The sequence below is a fragment of the Hyperolius riggenbachi genome, chromosome 9 (genome assembly GCF_040937935.1).
Source record: "Hyperolius riggenbachi isolate aHypRig1 chromosome 9, aHypRig1.pri, whole genome shotgun sequence".
NCBI classification, from domain to species: Eukaryota; Metazoa; Chordata; class Amphibia; order Anura; family Hyperoliidae; genus Hyperolius; species Hyperolius riggenbachi.
This window is the reverse complement of record NC_090654.1, coordinates 150,958,125-150,985,517: the sequence shown is the minus strand read 5'-3', so window position 1 is coordinate 150,985,517 and position 27,393 is coordinate 150,958,125. Positions and strand designations below refer to the sequence as shown.

Here is a 27,393-nt window from a genome sequence, read left to right as displayed (position 1 = left end):
TGTTTTTCTGCTATTTTTGAAATGCAGTCTAGTTTGACTGCTATGCAGAATTCTGCGTGCAGTGAGATTGGAGTTAGAGAGTCATTGTGTGTTCCAGTAGATACTCCTGTGCATCCTGTTCTTGATGATGAAATTCAGTCTCAGCATATGGTAGAACCATTCCTGGGACATCTGCCCTGTCTGCAGAAAGTATTTGTTGTTCGGCCCTGTAACATGGATAGTTCAGAATCCCTGTCAGAAAACTTGAAAAATGATATTTCTGAGGTCTTGTTTGAGGTTTTGGAGGTTTCTAAGTTCCTCCCAACGGGTGCAGAACTTTTAGGAGATGCCTCCTGCCGTCCAGATCCGTCTGAGGTATTGCCCACTTCAGTAGGCAGTGCCATTATGCTGACTACCTTGGCAGCTCTTGTGGAGCTTCAGTCATGCGTACTCAATGTTGAGTTTTGGTTAGATACAATTATAGTCACAGAAACTTCTAAGTCTGAGTCCAAGTCTTCTTTTTAAAGACCAGTACCTGTGACCACTACTCGTCATGATTTTCTGCCCGGTCCTGGTTTATGTCTTGTCGTGTCGGACTCTGAGCTTGGCAGTTCCCCGACATGTCCTGAGGTTTCTCCTGTGCTAGTGTACCCCGATGTGCTCTGTGACCCAGAAAGCCCAAGTGTGCCTCGGTTACCAGCATGCTCAGATGCTTCCTCTGTGGAGACATGTTCTGATATTGCCTGCCTGCCTGCATGCCCAGAAGTGGTCCCTGACAGCCCTGGTCTTGATGGTTGTCCTGGTAATCCTGAATCCGGAATAATCATAGGTTCCTTAGGGGTTCTTGGTAGTTCTCCATGTGAGCCTGGTGAGCGTTCTGGCCTCTTGGGATCTCTGCGGAGCTTCAAAGGGTTCTGGGAGATTCTGGGAGAAATTTTTCTTGGTGACCTGGATGGGATCAACAGTGGCTTCTCAGTTGAAAGGGACACTTCGAATAGGTATTGTGGCAGGATTGGTGTTTTTGGACGCTCCCTGGAAGGTGGTGGGTATTGCCAGGAGGGTGTCGATGGCTTCTTCCCTGGCATTCACAGTTCTGATGAGTGTTGCGCTGAGACTTGTAGTACTGATGGGCATGTTTCGGTGGCTTCTGCTTCCGACGAGGTCGGTTTCGGGAGGATTGACTATGGAATTGGGCCTTGTCGGGCTGACCCGACCTTCATGAGTCTTCAGTTAGATTTTTTTGGAAACGTCAGTTTTGAGAGAAGTCTGGAATCCGTCCCTAGAGGGGGGGTACTGTAACGATCTGCTCAGCTGTCTGCACGGGCAGACAGCTGTTTGTCCATTCCTTAAGTCTGAGGGCTGCAGGTCTCTGGAAAAGAGACCTGTCTTTGCTTTGCAAGTTTCAGACCTGCTCTGCTGCTGAGGAATTTGCATACACTTGTCATGCAAATTGCCTAGCTGCCTCCTTTGAAGGCTTGCAGTATAAATACCATGTGCTCCCAGAATCCTTTGCTGGTCATGACGGTTTGTTCCTGCAAACACTCCTAGAGTGTCAGCCTTGCTGTCGTTTGCAAAGATTATCTTAGAGTAATTCCTGGGGATTGCACTAGGCATCCCTTCTAGTGCAGTCAGGTTGCATTATCTGTTTTGCCTAGTTCTGTCTCTCTGTCTCGATTGCCTTGTCGCCAGCGGCGGTCGACAGGGAATCGTTCTGTATGTCTGGGAGTGTAGGCCAGAGCTGCGGTTGCTACTGGCTGCTCCATCTGTCTGGATTGCATTAGCCCTAATGGTAGTGGCAGTGCTTCCTTCTGTATTCTGCCTCAGGAGTGCTAAACAGAGCAGTGGTTGCTACTGGTAGCCCCATCTGTTTGTCTGTTTGGATCGCATTCGCTCTAGCGCTAGCAGCGGTGGTTCTTTCTGAATTCTGTCTGGGAGTGTAGGCCAGAGCTGCAGTTGCTGCTGGCTGCTCCTTCTCTCTGTCTTGTCTTGTACGAACACTTGCTGTAGGCTCGGTGAGGTACCGTTTAGCAAGCGTTCGCGTTCTCTATTTCGTGTTTGTGTGTCACTGGTTAGTTAGGGTGGCACGCTTATCACTGGGCGCCTAATGCGCGGTGATTGTGCTTAAACGTGTTCGCTGTTGTGAATGAGTGCGGTGTTTGCGTTAGTTAGCGTTTGTTATTTTCCTTATTGTTTTTGCTTGCTGTGCCTTTGCTACTCTCGTGCTCTGTCCTGCTCAGTCTTGTGTCACTTCTGGCAATCGCCTCTTTTGCGATTGCGTTATCCACTTTGTTTCCGCTGTTGTGTGTTCACCGTCGCTGGGTGGCGACTAGATTGGTGGACACACATTTATTCTGTCCCTGTGCTCTTTCTCTATTAGGGCTATCCAGCCCTACATTGCTTCAACTCATGCAATTCCCATCTGGCATCTGTGGCAGTACAGAGGCTGAGTCCATCTGTACTCCACAGCTCCGGTGGGAATCTCCCTCTACAGGTGCATAGCACCATAGCTGGGTCCTATATAATTACACGCTTGTGGAGGTTTTCTGCAGTGTCAGCGCGCGTTCTGTTCGCTGACCATGGAAATAAGTCCTGCAATTGTTACACAGACATATATGCAATGTGACAATCACTCACCCATCCCGTATTACTAGGCCACTGTTGCCATGCAGGTCTCATGCACCAGAGACTTCTGGAGGCAAATTCACTGTGTGCGTAGTAAACGGTTAAGATTGGTTGGAGGTGCCCATACATGTACAATCACGATTGTATGTACAATCGGTAAACTAAAAAATATCGATTTTGCGCTGGAAATCAGGTGAATTCACTGCCTCCACTGTCTGGTTGAATGGAGCAGACAGTCTCCAACTAGCTACTCCTAAAAGGAAGAAACGGTTATTTACAACCTAGCTAGCAAGTCAACAATTTATAGGAAATAATAAAACAATGCGGTAGTATGACTGACTCTTCAGAGGGCAGATTCAATGTAGCAACAATCAGATGACCAGAACAGGCACAAGAGTGAACAATAAAACCGTTAGAATAAAACTACATACACATACAGCATACTTTAGCCCACAGATAGATATACCTGTCCGGCAGAACAGATTGGTTTGATAGAAAGAGTAGAGATGAAAAGAAACAGAATGTCTTATTGTATAGTTCAAATACCGTTATTGGTAGTCCATGCGGCACTCAAAGTCCAGAATGGCCGAATTGCCATGCGGCCTGAGGCCTTTGTGAGAACTAATCCAAGATGGAGGTTTTGGCCCGTGTCCTTGCAGGCTGGTCGATTTGATGTTAATTTGACGTCAGAGTAAAGGTGAAGGACCCTGGACAACCTGGGCCCAGTTAAGTTATACCCCTCACTTCAGCAAGGAGGAGTTAGGGGCGTGGATCACACACCTCTTTGGAGCATGAGATGTGCCTGCCCCTTCTCATGGACCCAGGAATATATCTGAATCATGATAGGTATTCTATCTCCAACACCGTACAGGTTATGTTAAATCTAATAACATTTTTAGGTCGATCAGAATTTATTGATAACAATGATATCAAACTTGAGTGGTCAGACCACTGGGGTATTAGAGGGGTATTTTAAAACAGTCTCACTTCAGTTCTGGGAGTCCGATCGGTAAGGAAATCTCTCAGAACCAGTGTCACGTGAAGTCCAATAAACTCTGTGAATTTAAAGGACCTGCTATCTTGGTAACACCAGAAATATTACAAAACTGTGCCTATTATTAAATATAGTTTTTAAGGTTGGTTGAACTTTTGGGAGTCCCCAGCTGGAGTGATAAGGATCACTTCTGTGTCTTTTTTCAGCTCAGGCCAGAAGTCTTTGAAGCTCGGACAGCAGGGATACGTGTCAGATTCCCTGCTGAGATCGGGGCCGATCAGTCTGGAGAAGACTGCTGTTTATGAGGTTCTGTCAGGCTGATATCTACCCTTCATCTGATGGATGAGCTATATAACTACCCAGAAATGCTAGGTGACAAATTTCACACTTGGATGAGAGAGAATAGGTGATTAGAAACAGCCAGTGTTTGCTAGCAGAGCCAGAGAGTGAGGAGAGAAGGAAAAAGAAAAAAAAAAAAAAAAAGAGTTGATTCAAACCTAAGAAATGACATTTTTGGTTGCTTGCAATGAAACTTGCATTTGTGACTCCATGACGCATTCGATATGTCATATCGAAGGCGTCACAGCTTCTCATGAGCAAATCACTGTGATCACAGTGTAAAAAATGACCAGATGTCTCTGGACCCTAAAGCGGCCCCAAACTCTTGCACAACACGAAAGGAAAAGTCTTTATTCTACATATAGGCCTCAATTCACTAAGCAGTTTAGACTAGTCTACTGATGGTTTTTAGTCTACTGATGGTTTGGTCAGTTGCTCCCTGGTGGTATGGACGAGCGGAGTTCGTCCAGCAAAAACTTGCAAAAAGCGTTAATGACGAGCTGAGCTCGTCCATGCCGACAGGGAGATTTTCTGTTTCTCTGCCCCGCCGGCTGCATTTTTTTCTCATCAGAGGGATTCCCCAGGATGGCTGGATGCCTGACTGCACGCTGTGGGTAGCGATCTGTGCTACCCACAGCGTGCAGAACAAGCATCCAGTCACCCTAGGGAATCCCTGGGCAGCCAGCGGGGCAGGGAATGTGCGGGGCTCCCCCTTGTATGCGGAGGCTATGTGGGCGGGGGGATCCCCCTCTGTGCGGGCAGGGGGATCCCCCTCTGTGCGGGCGGAGGGATCCCCTTCAATGGTGGCTATGTTGGCGGGGGGATCCCCCTCTGTGCGGGCGGGGGTATCCCCCTTCAATGGTGGCTATTTGGGTGGCCTATCCCCCTTCTCCCCCCTCCCTCCCTATCCCCCTCCCCCCCTGTCTCAGCCCGTTGAGTAAATAGGTGTACTCACCTGAGGGTTTTCTCCAGCGACGGCTGCAGCGTACACCCTCCTCCATCTCCAAAGTCTCGTTCTCCGTACAGTTACATTACGAGACTTGGTGACGTCAGAGATGGAGGAGGGAGTGCGCTGCAGCCGTTGCTGGAGAAAGCCCTTGGGTGAGTACACCTAATTACTCAACAGGCTGAGACGGGGGGGGGGGGGGAATTATTGGGAGGGATTGGTGAGAAGGGGGATAGACCACCCAAATAGCCAGCATTGAAGGGGGATCACCCCACCCGCACAGAGGGGGATCCCCCCGCCCACATAGCTACCATTGAAGGGGATCCCCCCACCCGCACAGAGGGGGATCCCCCCGGCCCACATAGCCACCATTGAAGGGGATCCTCCACCCGCACAGAGGGGGAAACCCCGCCCACATAGCTACCATTGAAGGGGATCCCCCCACCCGCACAGAGGGGAATCCCCCCGCCCACATAGCCACCATTGAAGGGGATCCCCCCACCCTCACAGAGTGGGATCCCCCGCCCACATAGCCTCTGCATACAAGGGGGAACCCCGCACATTCTCTGCCCCGCTGGCTGCCCAGGGATTCCCTAGGGTTGGTGGTTGCTTGTTCTGCACGCTGTGGGCAGCACAGATCACAACTCACAGCGTGCTAGGATGGGGGGGGGGGGGGGGGTGGACATCTGGCAACCTATAAATCTGGCTAAACACCTGGCTCACTATATATCTGGCTGCACATCTGGCTCACTATATACCTGGCTGCACATCTGACTCACTATATATCTGGCTGCACATCTGGCTACCTATACATCTGGCTGCACATCTGGCTAACTACACCTGGCTGCACATCTGGCTACCTATACATCTGGCTATACATCTGGCTAACTATACCTGGCTGCACATCTGGCTAACTATACCTGGCTGCACATCTTGCTACGTATACATCTGGGTCTTATACTCACCATTGGCGTGCTGATCCCTCGTCGCGCACCTCTGATAGCTTCCCCAGTGCCTTCTTCTATGTCTCTTGGCGGATTTTGCTTCTCCCTCGGCGATCACATGTCCCTCGTTGATTGGCGTTGATGACACCAAGGTCATCGGCGTTGATGACAACAGCGTCATCAACATCTTGCAGAAAACACTTTTACCTGTATTGAATTCAATTTAAAAAAAATTAACTACAAAAAAAAAAATGGTTGAAAATTATTGGAATTTAATTGAAACACTTTTTGCACAGAAATCCTGGGGAAATAGAACGCCAGGGTGGTTAAAGGGGAATTCACTTTCAAGTGTCTAATAAGCTCTTAGTAGCAACTGTGAAGTGACTGTAGGAGAGCTCTGCCTAGCACTAGATTTACCATTCTTGCGCAGATTTGCGTAAATCCCTTTGAGCTCACACCTAGTAGCACCCCTGCTGAGTTTTTTAACATGCCATCAGCTCCATTGTTCTCTTTCTTTTGTTCTGAAAACACAACCATTACCTGTGAGGCCTGAGCATTTGTTTACTCTACCTCACATCCCCCACAACCAGAGAGTTCTGTTCTTTGTGTGCCAGACTGATACTGTAATCAAGGGGCTTTTATTGGTGTTTCAATGTGCACTGTGTGGGTAGAGGTCATGGGAGTGCCCAGTGCAGTAGCAAGTCACTCGTGCTTCACTGAGCAAGCTGGACCCACAAAGTCTGCTAAGGTCTGTCATTGCCATAATACATATGATATTTATATAAACCCACGACGGACAATTTTTTTACTTCACTGTCACTGTCGCACAGACTGCTGCAGTGCAAAACAATGCTATTGGGCACGGTGAATAAAGTCCGGTGTGAACTTCCTCAGCTTGCAAAAGACACTGCACAGCGAGACGTATTATTATTATTTATTGTATTTATAAATTTATATATTACGCAGCACTGAATATTAATTTAGGTTACAGACAATATTTAGGGGTGACATACAGCAATATGACAATACAGGAATACAAGAAAACCAGATCACACAGCACAGTATGAGTACAAGGTAATGCTTAGTCACTGGATGGGAGCATGGAGATTAGGCAAGTTAGGTTCACTCAAATGCATAGCATGGGTTCACAGTAATGGAAGTGCATGATCAGGTAGGACACAAAAGGAGGAGGACCCTGCCCAAAGGCTTACAATCTAGAGGGAGAGGTAGGGACACGAAAGGTAGGTAGGTAGAGTTCAGCTGTGGGTTTAGAGCAATTGTGAAGGGTGCTAGGCCAGAGTGAAAAGGTGAGTTTTGAGGGCCTTCTTGAAGGTGTTGAAGGAGGGGGCTTCCCTAATGGGTGGAGGTAGGGAGTTCCATAGTGTTGGAGCGGCTCTTGAGAAGTCCTGGAGGCGTGCATGGGACTGGGTGATGCGGGGGACGGTCAGGCAAAGTTCATTGGAGGAGCGGAGGGAGCGGCTTGGTGTGTATCGATAACGTTTATAGATATTGGTTTCGCGCGAAAATTCTCGTTTCCGCGTAAAAACGGTATCGTTTCACGTGAAAATTCACGATCGCGCAAAACCAAAAATTCTGTTTTATTTTTCAGTGTTTCAAACTTTACAGAGTTTACAGCGTTTGCAGACCCAGTGTCCATCGTCCCTGCATTTGGCACAGGTGAATTTTTTACATGTTGCACAGGTAAACCTGCTGCGATTCCTGTTGCAGCTCTCTTGCACCTGGCACTGTGTTGTCTGTACAGTCCCTGGCACAGCAGCTGCAACAGCTTCAGCAGCCCGCCTTTGTGCCAATATTTCCTTGTGCTGCATGAATCGGCAACGGAGTTCCTTAGCTAGAAGACTCAGAAACAATCTTCTTTTGCCTGTCCACCCTGTACATGCCTTGTACAAAATGTAAGCATTCACCACCGCCAGGTCCAGCATATTGTAAAAAACTGCTACTGGCCACCTGCGTGTTGCTGCTCTTACGGAATACATCCATGCCATTTGGTCCAACACGTCTACACCACACTGTAAAAGCAGAGAGAGAGAGAGACATGAGTATATGTGCTTTTTTTCTCGATCAGCCGGCGACCAGTTAGAGTGGGCGCTAGGACCTACCTAGCGGACACCGCTGATATGACATCACTTCCGCATATTTGCGCCTGGCACCCGCTCTAACTGGTCGATCGAGGTCTGATGCTGCTGGCGAGTGACAGCAGGGACCCCCAGTTAGGTAGTGAGTGACAGCAGGGACCCCCGTTAGATAGTGAGTGACAGCAGGGAACCCAGGTTAGATAGTGAGTGACAGGAACCCCCGTTAGGTAGTGAGTGACAGGCGCCCCCTCACCTCGCAGCCAGCAGCGTCAGACCTCGATCAGCGGGCGACCCGACCAGTTAGAGCGGGCGCCAGGCGCAAATATGCGGAAGTGATGTCACTTCCGCATATCAGCGGTGTCCGCTAGGTAGGTCCTTGCGCCCACTCTAACTGGTCGCCGGCTGATCGAGGTCTGACGCTGCTGGCTGTCTGGCAGCGGGAACAGCTGCGGCGGCCGGGGGGGGGGGGGGGGGTTGGTGTGTGTGACAGCGGGGCCGTTCTTCCCGCGTGTCCTTGTCATCAAATCGAAGGTGTTGCATAATTGAGATTAATCTATTTTGGGGCATTGTCTCTTTGATTACTGGCACCCCAGTTAGGTAGTGAGTGACAGCAGGGACCCCTGTTAGGTAGTGAGTGACAGCAGGGACCCCCATTAGATAGTGAGTGACAGGGACCCCAGGTTAGATAGTGAGTGACAGGGACCCCCATTAGGTAGTGAGTGACAGGCGCCCCTCACCTCGCAGCCAGCAGCGACCTGACCAGTTAGAGTGGGCGCCGGGCGCAAATATGCAGAAGTGATGTCACTTCCGCATATCAGCGGTGTCCGCTAGGGCCCCCCAAAATAGCGCTAGCGGCGCCACTGAGCACTGGTGTAAAATTCAGTGCAGTTTCTAGGCTAAAATGCAACCAGGGCGAGGGTGTAAAAATTGCGCCCCCCCCAAAGCAAGGTATGGGTGCCCGCAGTATAGGTTAGCCAGGTCTAGTTGCACTCAGTATAGATTCCCCCAGTATAGGTAGCCCAGAATAGGTACCCCAGTATAGGTAGCCAGCTATAGGTCCCCCCAGTATAGGTAGCCAGGCATAGGTGAGCCAGTATAGTTGCCTCCGGTATAGGTTAGTCAGGTAGGTGCCTCCAGTATAGGTAGCCAGTATAGTTGCCCCCAGTATAGGTTAGATAGGCAGGCGCCCCCGGTATAAGTTAGATAGGTAGGTGCCCCCATGACAGGTTAGCTAGGTGGGTGCCTCTAATATAGGTAGCCAGAATAGTTGCCCCCAGCATAGGTTAGATAGGTAGATGCCCCCAGTATAGGTTAGTTAGGTAGGTGCCTCCAATATAGGTAGCCAGTTTAGTTGTCACCTGTATAGGCTAGCTAGGTAGGTAGGTAGGTGCCCCCAATACAGGTTAGATAAGTTAATGTTCCCACTATAGGTTAGATAGGTAGCTGCCCCCCCAGTATAGGTTAGATAGGTAGGTGCCCCCCAGTATAGGTTAGATAGGTAGGTGCCCCCCAGTATAGGTTAGATTAGGTAGCTGCCCCCTCAGTATAGGTTAGATTAGGTAGCTGCCCCCCAGGTTAGATAGGTAGGTGCCCCCCAGGATAGGTTAGATATGTAGGCGCCCCCCAGTATAGGTTAGGTAGGTGCCCCCCATGATGGAGGGGGGAGCCGCAGCCGCGGGGAGGGCAGCCCAACCTCTCCCTCCCTTCCTCTCCCCAGCCGCCCTCTGTGCTCCCCCCTCAGACTGCAAAGCAATGGGCAGGGAAGCGCTATACAAAACTACTCACCTCCCTGGTTCCAATCGCTACTCACTCGCCGCCAGTCTCCTCTCTGCATAGACGCTGATACACACGCTGCTTCCTGTGTGTGTATCAGTGTCTACTCTGTGCAGAGAGGAGACTGGCGGCGAGAGAGCAGCGATTGGAACCAGGGAGGTGAGTCGTTTTGTATAGCGCTTCCCTTCCCATTGCTTTGCAGTCCGAGGGGGGAGCACGGAGGGCGGCCTAGGAGAGGAAGGGAGGGAGAGGTCGGGCTGCCCTCCCCGCGGCTGCAGCTCCCCCCTCCATCACAGCGCCCCCCCTCCCAACAGCGCTCAGGGCGCACGCACGGCCCTAGAAACGGCCATGGTAAAATTATACACACTTTCACATACCTTCATGTGGTGGCAAAAGTGCCAATTGCCCTCTGATTGCATTTTGCTGCATGAATCGGCAACAGAGTTCTGTGTCTGTGTGGGTTTCCTCCGGGCACTCCGGTTTCCTCCCACATCCCAAAAACATACAGATAAGTTAATTGGCTTCCCCATAGAATTGGCCCTAGATGACGATACATACACTACATGATACATACATAGACATACTGTATGATTATGACAGGGACTAGATTTTGAGCCACTCTGAGGGACAGTTAGTGATGAGACAATATACTCTGTACAGTGCTACGTAATATGATACGGCAGGCATGTCTGAAGGTTTCCATCCAAGTCTCACACAGCTACTCTGTGTAAACAAATGCAAGGCCTTAGGTAATGGGTGGTTTGCACAACAATAGATTGAAGATAATCAACCTGAAGACCTGTGAAGATCTCAGCAGGGGTGAATAACACCTCTGGCTTTGCAACAGAAAATAGAAAACTCGGTAATTCTAGTGCTAGGCAGCTCTCCATATAGTAAACACAGAGGCTTAAAGGCAGTAAGAGTCGCCTGTTGCCATAGACACTACAGGCAGTCGCTTGAGCTGCCGTCCATTCAAAAGGTGCATCTGTGGCCGCCTGCAGCTACTACTATATCATTCATTTCTGCCCCGCCCTTGTGTCAGCAGTGCAGTCAGCTTCCAGGTGATGGTACACTTGAGTGGAGCATGCTAGGCACTCACGTCTCTCCTCTCCGCCCCCTGGAGCTGGCCGGCCAATAGACAGGAGGGAAAGCTCCTCCTTTCATCAGCCACAGATGCAGTGTTTACTGTGTAAAGCTGCGCCCCTAACTCCGCCTACCGCCAGTCAAGCCTGGAGTTATGTAGATGCCAGGCTGGATAATGCTGCTGACCTCTGGCCCCTGACTTTAGAAGCTGGTCAGTCTATGCCCCCCTGCATCCCTCCTGATGGACAGCACAGCAGGAGAGGAGAGGAGAGAAGAGCCAGCTCCAGCCAGTTGGACAGGAGGAGCATAGCCGACAGGATGGCTGTCATGTGAGCAGAGAGAGCTGTGTGAGTCAGCCCCCCTCTGATGACAGGAGCAGAGACACAGACAAACTGAAGAAGGTATCACTGTAAAGTGTCTGACTGACCTGTGCGATTGCCCTGCTAGTCTCTGCTCTCATATGATCCATCTCCCTGTCTCCCTCCCTCCACTTGTATTCCACCTCCCAGTGCATCAGCATTCCCCCTTGTCTGTCTCTCCCACAATCACTCTGACTCTCCTCTATTTTCCAACATCTCTCCTTCCTATCTACCCATTTTCTTCCCCACTCTCCTTCTGTACCTCCTCTCTTTTGTGACACTCTCCCACTTTCCTGGTCTGTCTGTTATCATCTACTGTCCCCCTAATCTACCTTCCTTCTCTCTGCTATGTTTTTCTCGCTTTTCTCTGTCTCATTATTATTATGTATTTATATAGCACTGACATCTTCTGCAGCACTTTATAGAGTACATATTCATGTCACTGACTGTCCTCAGAGAAACTCACAATCTAATCCAGTCATAGTCAAATGTCCTACAATAATATTATGTATTTATATAGCACGGACATCTTCTGCAGCACTTTACAGGCTACATAGTCATTTCACTGACTGTCCTCAGAGGAGCTCACAATCTAATCCTACCATAGTCATATGTCTATGTACGGATCGTGTAGTGTATCGTAGTCTAAGGACAATTTAGGAGGAAACCAGTTAACTTATCTGTATGTTTTTGGAATGTGGGAGGAAACCGAAGTGACCAGAGGAAGCCCACGCAGACACAGGGAGAACATATGAACTCCATGCAGATAGTGCCCTGGCTGGGATTTGAACTGGGGACCCAGCGCTGCAAGGCAAGTTTGATATTGCCCTATAGTAAAATTATTATGCATTATTATACAGTATTTATATCTTCTGCAGTGCTGTACAGACTATATTGTCCTGTCAATTAACTGTCCCTCAGAGGAGCTCACAATCTAATCCTACCATAGTCATAGTCTAATGGTCTAGGTACTACGTCAGATAGTGACGCCTACCTGACAGTCTGAAAGAGTCCTAGGTGCTGCAGAATGCGTGTGGCACCAAAGGAGTCGAGATTAGTCTAAGGCCAGCCGAGGTCAAACCGGAAATCAGATGTCTGACAGGCCAGTGGGTGAGACAGAAGGATAATCAATAAACAGGCAATAAGTCAGCAACAGAGATCAGATGTGCAGAGGTACCAGAGGGTCAGACAATAGCGTAAATGGTAAGACAGTCAAAGAGTCGGCAACGAGGATCAGATAAACAAAGGTACAAGGCGTGAGACTAGAAGCAGAGTAGATAAACAGGCAATAGGTCAAACACAGAGTAATCACAAGCCAATAATACACCGAATTGCAAGACTAACTAGTGTACAAATCCCTGGGTCCTGCCAGTTCAAATGTACCACGGATCTGACTATGGGTCTGAGGCTTAACAGAGAACTGTCAGCTACAACAGACACCAGAGCACTGACAGCTCAAGGAATATATAGGCAGCTCTGGGTCTGTAGCCCTGCCTCCTGAACAGGTGATCAATCAGGAGTAAACTAGGGTGGAGATGTGTCAGCTGATTGCTGATCAGCTGACACGCTTCCTAAGTCTATAAGGCCTCTCACTTGCTGCGCGTGTGTTTGAAAATGCCAGCATTACTAGCCTCCTCGAGACGGCCTCGTGCAGAGGAAACCTGATCACGCCTGGGGGCTTCGGAAGCAAAAGACTCGCACTGCTGAATGGGAGTGGCGCTCGTGCTACTGGAGGCAGCAGAGGTGAGACTGTGATTCATGACAACCCCCCAAAGAAAGCCTAATCAGTGGCAAAAAAAAAAGATATAGATTGTTTCGTTGTAATAAGTAGTAATAAAGTTATAGGTGAATGAATGGAAGGAGCGCTGACAGGTGAAAATTGCTCTGTTTTTTTAAGGGGAAAAACCCTTTGAGGTGGAGTGGTTAAGGGGGTCATTTGTAAGTTTCCCTTATCTTTTAATTTTCTCTGAAGAGTAGCAGCATGGGGGTCTCAAAACAACTCTCAAATGACCTGAAGACAAAGATTGTTCATCATCATGGTTTAGGGGAAGGATACAGAAAGCTGTCTCAGAGATGTCAGCTGTCTGTTTCCACAGTAAGGAACATATTGAGGAAATGGAAGACCACAGGCTCAGTTCAAGTTAAGTCTCGAAGTAACCAAGAAGACCAAGAAAAATCTCGGATAGACAGAAGCGATGAATGGTGAGAACAGTCAGAGTCAACCCACAGACCAGCACCAAAGACCTACAACATCATCTTGATGCAGATGGAGTCACTGTGCATTGTTCAACCATTCGGCTCACTTTACGCAAGGAGATGCTTTATGCGAGAGTGATGGAGAGGAAGCCTTTTCTCCATCCACAGCAGCACAAACAGAGCCGCTTGAGGTATGCTAAAGCAAATTTGGACAAGTCAGCTTCATTTTGGAAAAAGGTGCTGTGGACTGATGAAACTGAAATTGAGTTATTTGGGCATAACAAGGGGCATTATGCATAGAGGAAAAAGAACACAGTATTCCAAGAAAAACACCTGCTACCTACAGTAAAATATGGTGGTAGTTCCATCATGCTTTGGAGCTGTGCGGACAGTGCAGGGACTGGGAATCTTGTCAAAGTTGAGGGATGCATGGATTCCACTCAGTATCAGCAGATTCTGAAGACCAATGTCCAGGAATCAGTGACAAAGCTGAAGCTGCGCCGGGGCTGGATCTTTCAACAAGACAATGACCCTAAACACTGCTCAAAATCCACTAAATCATTTATGCAGAGGAACAAGTACAACGTTCTGGAATGGCCATCTCAGTCCCCAGACCTGAATATAATTGAAAGCTGTCCATGCTCGAATGCCATCAAACCTGAATTAACTAGAGATGTTTTGTAAAGAGGAATGGTCCAAAATACCTTCAACCAGAATCCAGACTCTCTTTGGAACCTACAGGAAACATCTCAGCAAGATTTCGGATATCTGAACTATCCAGATAATCCGAACTTGTTCCACTATCCGAACTTTGAATAGCAATTTGGATATTTTTTAAAATCCGAATAGACGATCAGAGCAAACTCGGATTTCACATCTGAAATGCGAAATGCGGGCGGATAGTTAGTTCAGATAGCCGAGCAGAAGCCAAAATCACTTTCAATGGCAAAGATCCCTTTCGAAGACATCCAGGCCGAGGGAGGGAGGGGGAGAGAGAGAGAGAGAGAGAGAGAGAGAGAGAGAGAGAGAGACCTCCGAAAGACTTTTGGAAGCATTTTAAGCCATTTTCAGGTCACTTCCGGTTTTCTATCCGGATATCCGAATCCGTCCGGATATCCAGGATATTGGGTTCGGATATCTGAGTTTACTCGGATACCAAAAAGTTCGGATTCGGATATCCGATTCGGATCCGGATATCTGGGTATACGGATCTAAATTAATTTGGATTTTAAAAGGAGTATCCGAGCACCCCTGTTCATTTCACTTCTCAAATATCACTGTGTGTGTCTCCTATATGATATGTTTAACTGACATTTTGTATCATAACAACCAACGATTTTTATCCAGGAAAATCATGTTGATTAACAATGTTGCCCAAACTTTCGCATTCCACTGTATTTATATAGCCCTGGCATCACATCTTCTGCAACACTTTACAGAGCACATAGTCATGTCACTGACTGTCCTCAGAGGAGCCCACAATCTAATCCCTACCATAGTCATAGTCTAAAGTCCTATCATATTATTATTATGTTTTTATATAGCACTGACATCTTCTGCAGCACTTTACAGATTACATAGTCATGTTCTGACTGTGCTCAGAGGAGCTCACAATCTAATCCTACCATAGTCATAGCCTAATATCCTACCATAGGATTGTTTTGGTAGAAACCATTTGACCTATTAGTATGTTTTGGGATGTAGGAAAATATAGTGTCTGAATTCAAGCTTGGGGGTGCCACAGGTTTTCTTGCCTGGAGTGGCAAAGGGGCTAGAGGCTCCCCTGAAGGCAGTGTTAAGTTAAATTTAACCACTTGCCGACCACACATAGCAAAGTCCTGGGACTCTAGCTGGCCGGGGATCGCGCGCTGTGATACGTGCACATCCGCCGACTCCGCCCAACCGCGACGTCAACCCGCCGGCCATTCGGAAGCGCCGGCGGGTTGTTAACCCCTGGATTGCCGCAATGCAAGCGTATAATACGCTTTGTAATGTATACAAAGCGTATTATACAGGCTGCCTCCTGCCCTGGTGGTCCCAGTGTTCGAGGGACCACCAGGGCAGGCTGCAGCCCTCCCTGTCTGCACCCAAACACACTGATCTGGCCCCCCCTGCCCCCTGATCGCCCACAGCACCCCTCAGACCTCCCCCTGCCCACCCCCCAGACCCCTGTTTGCACCCAATCACCTCCCTAATCACCCATCAATCACTCCCCGTCACTATCTGTCAACGCTATTTTTTAGATTAGGTCCTAAACTGCCCCCTGGGGGCTCCTGATCACCCCCCCCACACCCTCAGATCCTCCCCAGACCCCCCCGTGTACTGTATACATCTATTCTCCCCTGTAATCACCCACTGATCACCTGTCAATCACAAATCAATCACCCCCTGTCACTGCCACCCATCAGCTCAGACCCTAACCTGCCCCTTGTGGGCACCTGATCACCCGCCCACACCCTCAGATTGCCCACAGACCCACCCTCAGATCACCTCCGAAAGTGCATTGTTTAAATCTGCTCTCCCCTCTAGTCACCCAGTGATCACCCATCAAACACTCCGTCACCACCTGTCACTGCTACCCATCAGATCAGACCCTAATCTACCCCTTGCAGGCATCCAATCACCCACCACACCCTCAAATAGCCCGCCAGACCCCCTCTGATCAACTCGCCAGTGCACTGCTTGTATATATTCTCCCCTGTAATCACCTACTGATTACCTATCAATCACCCAGTCACCCCCTGTCACTGCTACCCATCAGATCAGACCCTAATCTGCCCCTTGCGGGCACCCAATCACCCGCCCACCCTTTTGATCAACTCGCCAGTGCATTGCTTGCATATAGTCTCCTCTGTAATCACCTACTGATAACCTATCAATCCCCCCGTCACCCCCTGTCACCACCTGTCACTGCTACCCATCAGATCAGACCCTAATCTGCCCCTTGCGGGCAACCAATCACCCGCCTAAACCATCAGATACCCCCCCAGACCCCGTCTGATCAACTCGCCAGTGCATTGCTTGCATATATTCTCCTCTGTAATCACCTACTGATCACCTATCAATCACCCCGTCACCCCCTGTCACTGCTACTCATCACAGTCTAGACCCTAGTCTGCCCCTTGCGGGCAACCAATCACCCGCCCACACCCTCAGATAGCCCCCCAGACCCCCTCTGATCACCTCCCCAGTGCATTATTTACATCTGTTCTCCCCTCTAATCACCCACTGATCACCCATCAATCACTCCCTGTCACTGCTACCCATGATACCTGTTATAATTTAAGTAGGCCTCAGTTATTTGGACTGAGTTAGTCAAAAAGGCTTGATGAGCAGACCTGCCCTTTAAGGGGATTTTCTCTGAAGAGAGAAAATCTGCAGTCCTGTCAGCAGAACTAGAACATACCTAGAAGCTGTTCTGAACAAGGCCGCAGGTCTCCCTGACCTGGGCCTGGAACAATAAACATCAGTCATGTTTTGTAAATATTCACATTCCTGCATGTATGTCAAATGTCTCATTGATTATTAATCAAGTAGGCGGGTATGATGACGCCACGAGTGGGTCCACCAATAGACTGATATAGGGGGTGGCGAAGATGATGTCAGATTTAACTCTTTCCTAGTCGGTATTAAATCTGGAGCGAGCGATGGAGAGGGCACTTCTGCTTCTTCCTTCCTCACTAGCTCGCAATACTGACTGGAACCCAATTATTTCTCTAAGCATGTTCTTCCTTTATGTAAGCTGATATAATGTATGCTATGTACATAGGTAGTTTAGTGTAACGTAGGTAGGAAGAAGGTACCTGATAGACTTCGGTAGGGAGTCTAATCACGAGCAACATGAAGATTTGCATAGCTAGGATATGATGACTGTATCTATCTGTCTTTCTGTGACTTGAATAAATAACGGAAACATTGGAGAAGCCTGATAAAGTCTATTTCCTGTTTGCTGTGTGGAGAGTCAAGTGATCTCACAGTCTGTGAGACGATGGTGTCGAAGCAAGGTGATAAGAACAGTTTATAACAGTGGTGCCTGAAATCCTTCCCTGCCTAGCAAAACAGGCAGACGGGGCCGGGGACGAAGAAAGAAGTTTTCAAGATATTCCACAGCAAAACAAGCGGAATAGACGGACGCAGACGGTAAAGCTTATCAAGCTGATACTGATAAGTGGGAGTGTGCGGGAGCCAAGCACACGGCGGCAATTCGAGAATCAGCGGCGAAACTCTTGGACGTTAGACTGTGACTGCATTGTGCACTGTAGCCACTAGCCGAAATATGGGTCAGACGGGACACTCCGAGGCCAGCTTGCAACTCGCTGTGGGAGATGTAGAACCACTGAGCCAGTCCAGTGTGGGGACGGTGTTTAAACGCTCAGAAGGTTCCGGAGTCCATGGAAGTTTCGCAGGTGTAGTTGCGGGAATGCTGATGAAGTGCCAAGAATCTGCTGCTCAGGCAAGTTTGTTTACGTTGTTGTATGGCGTTATCTGTATTTGGTGTTATAATAAGGAGAGGTTAATGTGTTAATGTGTACATTCTGTGTTAATTGCAGCATGGTGGCTGCGGGCTTCTTTTCTCTCTCGCGCGTGGTGGGAGGGGGGAGGCTGCTTTCAGAGTTTAGGTGCTTGTTTTTTTTTCTTCGGATTCAAGCATGTATATTTACGTAGTGGTTATCTCTGCATTTGTCTCAGGCATGTTTTTGCTGGAAAGAAGTCGATTGGGTTTTTTTTTTCTCTTCTCTTCTCTCCCCGTCTCTACAGAGGCTGGGAAAAAAAGGGGGGGTCCCCCGCAGCAGGAGATAAGCCAGCGGTGCTTCTGTTAGTACTGGATGGGAGGGAGAGGTGATAGAGAGGAGTGTAGTGAGAGGTGCAAGCTTATCTAGTTCCAGTCAGCGCCGCTAAAAGTTATATAGGTTTAATGTTGTAGTCATGTCAGACTGATAAATGTGCGTCTCAGAAGTACTAGCTGTTAATATGGTTTAGAGATACGCTGCACGCTTGAATAGTTCTGTGTTATGCTGCAGATGATTTGTGAGGGGAGAGAGGTCTACGTCCCTGGGTGATGCTACGATGTAAAATATTTAGCATTGCAGCTGTGACGCGGTTGGTCTCAAGTTTGGCAAGCATCCCAGAGAGTATAGGTAGCGGAAACTCTCGGTAAAATGTATAGATGCTGTGTGTAACTATGCATAACAAATGTTTGTTCTGTCTGAGTTTTGTTTTCTCTCCTAAGGTTATAGGAACGAGAGGCTGCTATGGGAGCAGCCATCTTGGCTGGCAGTCCAGGACTCAAAATGGTGGCAGTGGAGAGAGCCCGCCCCCGAGAGTCATGGCCCCCACACGTCATGGCAGGGGGGAGGAGGGGCTAGGGGATCCACGTCACGTCAGGCTGTGCTCGCGGCTCCGGGCAGAGCAGCTGAAAGGGAGGGGGGTAGAAATACAGAGACATTCTCCTGTGTGTCTCGGTTCTCAAAGTATTTCCCCAGAGCTTTTCCCTGGGTCCATGGAAAGGAATGCCAGAATAGGAAGTGTTTCCCAGCTGGGTGCAGGGACACACGTAGCAGTACAGATCAGAAATGGGTCTGTACTGTGTTGCTTATGGGATTATTCCTGTAAGTGGGGCACCTTAATGGGTGGTGCAGCATGAGTTCCCAATAGAAGGAAAGGGGGACAGCGCATCAGGGGGGGTGCCGGAGTTGGAAAAAAAGGGAGTTGACCAATCCGGGTTTCCGGTTTTTGTCGTGGACAGGGCCAGAGCTGGACTGAGAGGTCTATGCTGGGCTGGGGCTGTTTTTTTTGTGCGGGTTTTTTTTCGTCCACTGATTGGTCAAATATGTTTTTTCCAGCTCTTATCAATTGTAGCACAAAGAACAAGGACTGACAGCAGGTCATGGGGCAATTATACAGATGATAGAATTGCCGTTTACAGAGTGACAGTGTATCAGTACGGTGTTTGCCATGTGACTACCTACCAAGTGGGCATTCAGGGATCTGCATACAGGCATGTGGCGCTGGTATGCTTAGCCCTGCACCCTGTGTAGTTTAAGTGCAAAGTGCTCCTTCCGACAGGGAGGCAGCAATTTTTTGGTAGTTTAGGTGGTGGCACGGCAAACATTGATCAGAGGGTACAACACACAGAACTTCTAGCAGAGCTGGTATCGCAATGAAGTTCTAGATAAGTAAATGCGATAATGAGTAAGAGCATTGCAGGCTCACCTGCAAAGCAGCAACAGGTGTGGCATCCGTAATCTGTGCATGCGACGGCCGCGCATGGACAGATAGGGGGGGATGTGGAGTGAGCTGCAATGAGGTGAGAGCTTCCAAAGGTGAAGTCCGCGGGAGCATATTTTAAACTAGTAAGTACTGAGGATAGTACTGAGGTAGGGGGGTGAAGTTTAACTCCAATCTACCAATAAGAGTAAACAGAGTTCATGAGAACCATAAAGCAACGAGATCAATTACGATATATATTGATCAATTTAAAGTGTAAAGAGTACAAGCCGCAGGGCGAATCCCAAATCATTAATAAGAATTGATTTGTTTGTATTTCGATTTCAGGTGTTTGGCAATATGGATTTGAGACAGATGCCGTGCTGGCAGCAAAGCTGGAGATGTCAGTCGGATACGCGAAAGGTTCCAGATGCCAATCTAAGCTTGGAGAACAGCGAGATTCCTGAGATTGGAAAGAGACTAAAACACGAGATTCCTGAGATTGGAAAGAGACTAAAACACGAGATTCCTGAAATGGGAAAGAGACTAAAACACGAGATTCCTGAGATCGGAAAACGTCTAAAAAAACTGTCTGAGCAAAGCATAGTGCAAATTGCTAATGTTTTTCTTTCCCAAGGTGGTGCTTTTATAATGAGGAGTACCGTGCTGATGGTGATCCTAGGTTGCCATTTCGTCCTAGGAGAACGAAGAGAGGACATTCTCATGTATAATAAGGGGTTAATGAGAATGCAAGGCCCAAGCATGTTAATGTTTGGTGACAAAGGTACTAATCCTTTCACACCTCCCTCCGCTTGGCACAGACGGACCATGCAGGGACGGAGGAAAAGAGCACTTGTGCCAGGAGAAAGCAAATTTCATGGCACAAGGTGGGTGAAAGGTCTGAAGGGTCAAGTGTGCGGGCAGTGGGAATTTAATGGCAGTGTAAATCTGCTATTGAATGCCACACTCCCAGAATCGATGCACCGATCCAAAGGTTTGTTAAAAGGTACATTGCAGTACAATGGGTACATGCAAAAGGTGGAGTGTGTGATTCAGGGGTACCTTGTCTTGGTTATGCAGAGTGAGATGGGTCCAGATTGGAGAGGAACGAGCAGGAGGCGTCAATTCTCTTACCAGAGAGACGCAGGGGACCACATCACACTCTGGAGCTACCAACAGAGAGTGCCTCTGAAACAACTATACACACGTAAAGGCTGGAAAGCCAAGGGTGGGTGGTTCTCGAAACAAGAAGTAACAATCGAGATCAAGCCACATTTCCAGGTGACAAAGAGGGTGGGGAGAGCGGTCCCGGGGGAGGGAAAGCCCACACAGGGAACACCATTCACACCACACGGGTCACAACAGGGGACGATATTACACAGTCCATATGCAGCAGCTTATCCTCATGATAGTTGGGTAAGTGAAGAGGTACTCTTAATCGAAAGATTGCAGAGAGTACAGTCTTCCCGACCTCAGGTACATATTGTGCCTCAGGACGTAAGGGGGGAAGAGGTCCAATCAGGACAGCTGGGGACATATTTTGTCAGCGAGAGATTGGACAAGGGGAGGTATATTAATTTTTCTGGAGAAGGATCTTTTGCATGGCAGCTTCGAGATGTTTGGGTGAACAAATGAAAGCGGTGCAACATTCCTTTAGGCACCGCTACTTCCTTAGTTCCCACCTCAACCCGTGTCTTACACCAGGACCTGAGAGGTCAACCTTTTTTGGTGCTAGACGGGGAGGTGAAGCAAGTAGAGTTGTCCTCATGTGGGCAATTCTTGCAGAAGTACCTGCGTTGGCCGGGGCAAGTCAAATTTAGTGAAGAAGCCTGCAGGCTCAATAACGCAGAATGCGAGGCTACCATTCAAAAGATCCACCCTGAAGCCCAACCGATAGTTCCGGTGGCTGAAGGAAAGGTTTGGTTTTTTAACATAAGGTCTAGTGATACATTCAAGGTATATTCTCATAATTGTTCCGATAAGGGGGAGTTTCCAAGGGGAACATATTGTGTGAGTGGAGATCCCATATGGATCCTGTCATCCAGGTTTGATGACGTTGTTTCTCAAATTGTTAAGAGAACTCTAAATGTCAAAGTTTCACGGGTAGTTCCCGTCCTGAAAGAGAACCCGACATGGGACAAAGGGGAACAGGGTTTGATCCAAGACGACCACATTTTGTTACAAAGGTTAAACAAACAGTACACTAAGTTAGAGGTAAGATTTCACCATGATACAGGTGATCTTAACGAGGTAGAACACAAAAATGAGCAGGTGAGTTCCAGTCTGCCCTGGTGGACAAAGGTTCCGGTGATGTTCCAGGGACACTCGGACGGGGCATCTGCAGTTCCAAAGTTCTTTCTACACCCACTGGTCGTCTGGATGGGGATGACAACTTTAGGCATCATTGTCCAGGTGAGGTTGCGGGTTAAAATTACGTAAAATAAATTAACCTGGTCCAGAGATTGGTGCCTCAAACAATCTACTGAACCAATAGTTTAAATTAAGGGATCTACAGGGTTACGGGTATAGGTTTAGTAGTACCTGTGATGGAGCGGATTGTATAAAGGCGCTCTTTTAGAAGGCACCTGGCACTGCTCCATCGAGTAACAAACAAACGAGTTTCACTTTTCTGTGGTCATGCAAGTTTGTGAGTGATACGCAAGTGACGCAAATGCTGAGCAGGTGGTGTTGAGGGATTTAGAAGTAGGGCTTCCCCAGAGAGCCTGGTTACAGGAAGACCAAGAGGTCTTGCTCTCTCTCTTCGAGGGGTAACCACCGAGAGCAGAGAAGTTGTGTGAGCACGAACATCGAAAAGTGAAACATAAACGAAAGAAACCAGGTACTGGGAGGTTCAGACGCTGGGATCTGCGGGTCAAGCCGTTTTAGGGGGGATTGTTATAATTTAAGTAGGCCTCAGTTATTTGGACTGAGTTAGTCAAAAAGGCTTGATGAGCAGACCTGCCCTTTAAGGGGATTTTCTCTGAAGAGAGAAAATCTGCAGTTCTGTCAGCAGAACTAGAACATACCAAGAAGCTGTTCTGAACAAGGCCGCAGGTCTCCCTGACCTGGGCCTGGAACAATAAACATCAGTCATGTTTTGTAAATATTCACATTCCTGCATGTATGTCAAATGTCTCATTGATTATTAATCAAGTAGGCGGGTATGATGACGCCACGAGTGGGTCCACCAATAGACTGATATAGGGGGTGGCGAAGATGATGTCAGATTTAACTCTTTCCTAGTCGGTATTAAATCTGGAGCGAGCGATGGAGAGGGCACTTCTGCTTCTTCCTTCCTCACTAGCTCGCAATACTGACTGGAACCCAATTATTTCTCTAAGCATGTTCTTCCTTTATGTAAGCTGATATAATGTATGCTATGTACATAGGTAGTTTAGTGTAACGTAGGTAGGAAGAAGGTACCTGATAGACTTCGGTAGGGAGTCTAATCACGAGCAACATGAAGATTTGCATAGCTAGGATATGATGACTGTATCTATCTGTCTTTCTGTGACTTGAATAAATAACGGAAACATTGGAGAAGCCTGAGAAAGTCTATTTCCTGTTTGCTGTGTGGAGAGTCAAGTGATCTCACAGTCTGTGAGACGATGGTGTCGAAGCAAGGTGATAAGAACAGTTTATAACAATACCCATCAGATCAGACCCTCATCTGCCCCTTGCGGGCACCCAATGACCCGCCCACACCCTCAGATCGCCCTCAGACCCCCTTCCGATCCCCCCCCCCCCAGTGCATTGCTTGCATCTATTCCCCCCTCTATTCACACCCTGAGACACCCATCAATCACCTCCTGTCACCCCCTAGCACACGTACCCATCAGATCAGGCCCTAATTTGCCCCGTGTGGGCTCCTGATCACTCGGCCAAACCCTCAGATCCCCCTCAGACCCCCTTCCGATCACCTCCCCAGTGCATTGATTGCATCTATTCTCCCCTCTAATCACCCCCTGAGACACCCATCAATCACCTCCTGTCACCACCTGTCTCCCCCTAGCATGCCTATCCATCAGATCAGGCCCTAATCTGCCCCCTGCGGGCTTCTGATCACCCGGCCAAACCCTCACCCGCCCCACCGCAGTGACAGAATTTTTTTTTCCTGATCACTGCTAGTACGAATTGTGGCTGAGACCAACCGTTATGCCACACAATACGAAACCACCAATCCAAGAAGCTACTATGCCCAGCCTTTTCGGTGGAATCCCCTCCAAGTTTCGGAACGTAACATTTTTTTGGGGCCTTCTCCTTAACCTGGGTCTAGTAAAAAAAGAATGTATTGCGGTCTTATTGGTCTATGCACCCAATACATCACATGCCCATGTTCTCTGCTGCCATGTCCAGGTCACGATTTGAGAACATCCTGCGCTTCCTGCACTTCAGTGCTAATACAACCTGTCATCTAAGAGGCCACCCTGCTTATGACCGGTTCCACAAAATTCGGCCCCTCATAGACCACCTGTCATCAAAATTTGCAGATGCTTATACCCCTGAACAGTCATTTTGAGGCATTTGGTTTACAGACTACTCCTCACGGTTTTGGACCCCTAAAATGCCAGGGCAGTATAGGAACCCCACAAGTGACCCCATTTTAGAAAGAAGACACCCCAAGGTATTCCGTTAGGTGTATGGTGAGTTCATAGAAGATTTTAATTTTTGTCACAAGTTGGTGGAAAATGACACTTTGTGAAAAAAAACAAAAAAAATCAATTTCCGCTAATTTGTGACAAAAAAATTAAATCTTCTATGAACTCACCATACTACTAACGGAATACCTTGGGGTGTCTTTTTTCTAAAATTGGGTCACTTGTGGGGTTCCTATACTGCCCTGGAATTTTAGGGGGCCTAAACCGTGAGGAGTAGTCTAGAAACCAAATGCCTCAAAATGACCTGTGAAATCCTAAAGGTATTCATAGGACGTTGGGCACCTTAGCGCACCTAGGCTTCAAAAAAGTGTCACACATGTGGTATCGACGTACTCAGGAGAAGTAGTATAATGTGTTTTGGGGTGTATTTTTACACATACCCATGCTGGGTGGGAGAAATATCTCTGTAAATGGACAATTGTATGTAAAAAAATCAAAAAAATCTCATTTACAGAGATATTTCTCCCACCCAGCATGGGTATGTGTAAAAATACACCCCAAAACACATTATACTATTTCTCCTGAGTATGGCGATACCACATGTGTGACACTTTTGTGCAGCCTAGGTGCGCTAAGGGGCCCAAAGTCCTATGAGCACCTTTAGGCTTTACAGGGGTGCTTACAATTTAGCACCCCCCAAAATGCCAGGACAGTAAACACACCCCACAAATGACCCCATTTTAGAAAGTAGACATCCCAAAGTATTCAAAGAGGGGCATGGTGAGTCCGTGGCAGATTTCTTTTTTGTTTGTCACAAGTTAGCAGAAATGGAAAGTTTTTTTTACTTATTTTTTTGTCACAAAAGTGTAATTTTCCGCTAACTTGTGACAAAAAATAAAATCTGCTATGAACTCACCATGCCTCTTAGTGAATACTTTGGGATGCCTTCTTTCCCAGATGGGGTCATTTGGGGGGTATTTATACTATCCTGGAATTCTAGCACCTCATGAAACCTGACAGGTGCTCAGAAAAGTCAGAGATGCTTCAAAATGGGAAAATTCACTTTTTGCACCATAGTGTGTAAACACTATAACTTTTACCCAAACCAATAAACAATATACACCTATTGTTTTTTTTTCTTATCAAAGACATGTAGCGCAATAAATTTAGACAAAAATGTATATAGAAATTTTACTTTATTTGAAAAATGTCAGCACAGAAAGTAAAAAAAAAATCATATTTTTTGACAAAATTCATGTTTTTTTAGACGGATATAATAAAAACTAAAAATCACAGCAGCAATCAAATAGCACCAAAACAAAGCTGTATTAGTGACAAGAAAAGGAGGTAAAGTTAATTTAGGTGGTAGGTTGTATGACCGAGCAATAAACCGTTAAAGCTGCAGTGGTCTGAATGGAAAAAAAGAGTGTCTGGTCCTTCAGGGGTTTTATGACTGCAGTCCTTAAGTGGTTAATGTGGACAGTTACTTACCGGGGTCTTCTTCCAGTCTCCTTAAGTCCTCTTGGTCCCTAGCTGCCATTCCATGCTGCCCTGTTCCTCCCCTGTCCACCTCTGAAAGCTGGATGACTCAGCCAGTGGCCATCCACGTGCCTACTCGATTGCACTTCCATCGCCAAGATCGTACTGCGCATGTGCAATAGCAATATTTACTTACTGTGCAAGTACTGACCCCCCCTTCAATGGGAGCGTGATGGAGGAGGCAGCATTCAAAAGGGGAGCGGAAGAACAGAGCAGCCCGGAATGAAAACGAGGGGTCAGGACGACTTCAGGGGACTCCAGGCAAAGTACCAGTAACTTCCCACATTACATTTCACTTAAAATTTCCTTTAACCCTTTCAGTGCTCCCTGCAGAAGTGAACCCTAGTAACATTTCGTTTTTTTAAGCGTTACATAAATTGTAACGTAGAGGTTTTTTTTTATATAGGTCATCATGCTGTGGCTAATATTTTAGAGCAGAGAGGAAGTTCTGAGTTTAGTTCCACTTTGAGGGGCCAGAACTATCTGGTACTGGAAGGTATATTTATTTTTTTAAATGCAGATAACTGAAAAACATATTGTTAAGAGCACTGCTTAAAGAGACACTGTAGCGAAAAAAAATTATGATATAATGAATTGGTTGTGTAGTAGAGCTAAGAAATAAAGCATTAGGAGCAGAGACATAAGTCTAATATTTGTTTCAGTACAGGAAGAGTTAAGAAACTCCAGTTGTTATCTATGCAAGTGCTGGAGAGCTCTGACTTGTGATTAGGTTATCTCAGCTGTATTGTGTTTTTCTTTTGCAGAAAACAGTTCAGGGCAGGTCAAAAGTTCACTGTCTGTTTTGCAAAAACTTTTAGAATGCTGAGTAATGTGTAAACTGCAAATATTAAATATAAATAAGAATGATGCAATGTTATAAAAAAAAGCTGTATAACTGAAAATGAAAATATGAGAATATTTTTTTTGCTACCAATGTTCTTTACCCCTACTACACAACCAATTCATGATATCATAATTTTTTTTTCGCTTCAGTGTCTCTTTAAAGATTTGCAACTTACTATTAATTTGTTGGCGGCTTCTTTGATTTTGTCCACTTTGGCTTCAGAGAGACCTTTTATGTTACACATAACCCTTTTCGTAGTCATCTGTATGCCTTTTACAGTGCATATCCCTACAGATTTTAACTTCTTAATGTCTGCTACATTCTAGTAGAAACAAAAAATGAATTAAAGGCATGACAAATACAGATAATTTCCTTATCTCTTTTAGTCCCTGCTGGCCTTAAACAACTTAAGTTTTTAAAACATAACTTACAGTAGGTTTATCAAACATCACTTAGACCTAGTTCACAGTGCTAAGTTGCGGTGCAGAATAATTGTGCATGTCAACTCAATGCCCATACAATTCTATGGGCCTGTTCACAGTACTGTGTTGTAACTGATCGTGTTATTCTAACTCGCTGCATGTAGACTTTGTATTAAAGTTTATGTTCAGTCTCCATTGCCGTTCACACACATTATAACGCATGTGTTATGCAACTGACCACTGTGAACCTAGCCTCACAGTAGTTAGTAGAAACCTGACAGAACTGACAGGCTTTTGACTAGTCCATTTCTTCATGGGGTATTCTAGGTATTTAACCACTTCGCATTCCTGGGTTTTTAACCCCTTCAGATTCCTAACAATTTTGATACTCAGCTGTGTTGCTTTTAATACAGTAATAACTTTTTAATTACTTATGCTATCTAATTGAAACA

The 27,393-nt window shown here is 47.2% G+C and overlaps 1 protein-coding gene across 1 annotated transcript in view; it reads right to left on the bottom strand.

Annotated features, from left to right (window-relative positions):
- The window catches only part of LOC137533574 (meiotic recombination protein DMC1/LIM15 homolog), a 603,524-nt gene that overhangs the window by 356,749 nt on the left and 219,382 nt on the right, over positions 1 to 27,393 (bottom strand). Inside the window, exon 4 of the mRNA XM_068254935.1 lies at positions 26,695 to 26,841. Coding sequence (XP_068111036.1) covers positions 26,695 to 26,841 — 147 coding nt within the window. The remainder of the gene's footprint in view (positions 1 to 26,694; positions 26,842 to 27,393) is intronic.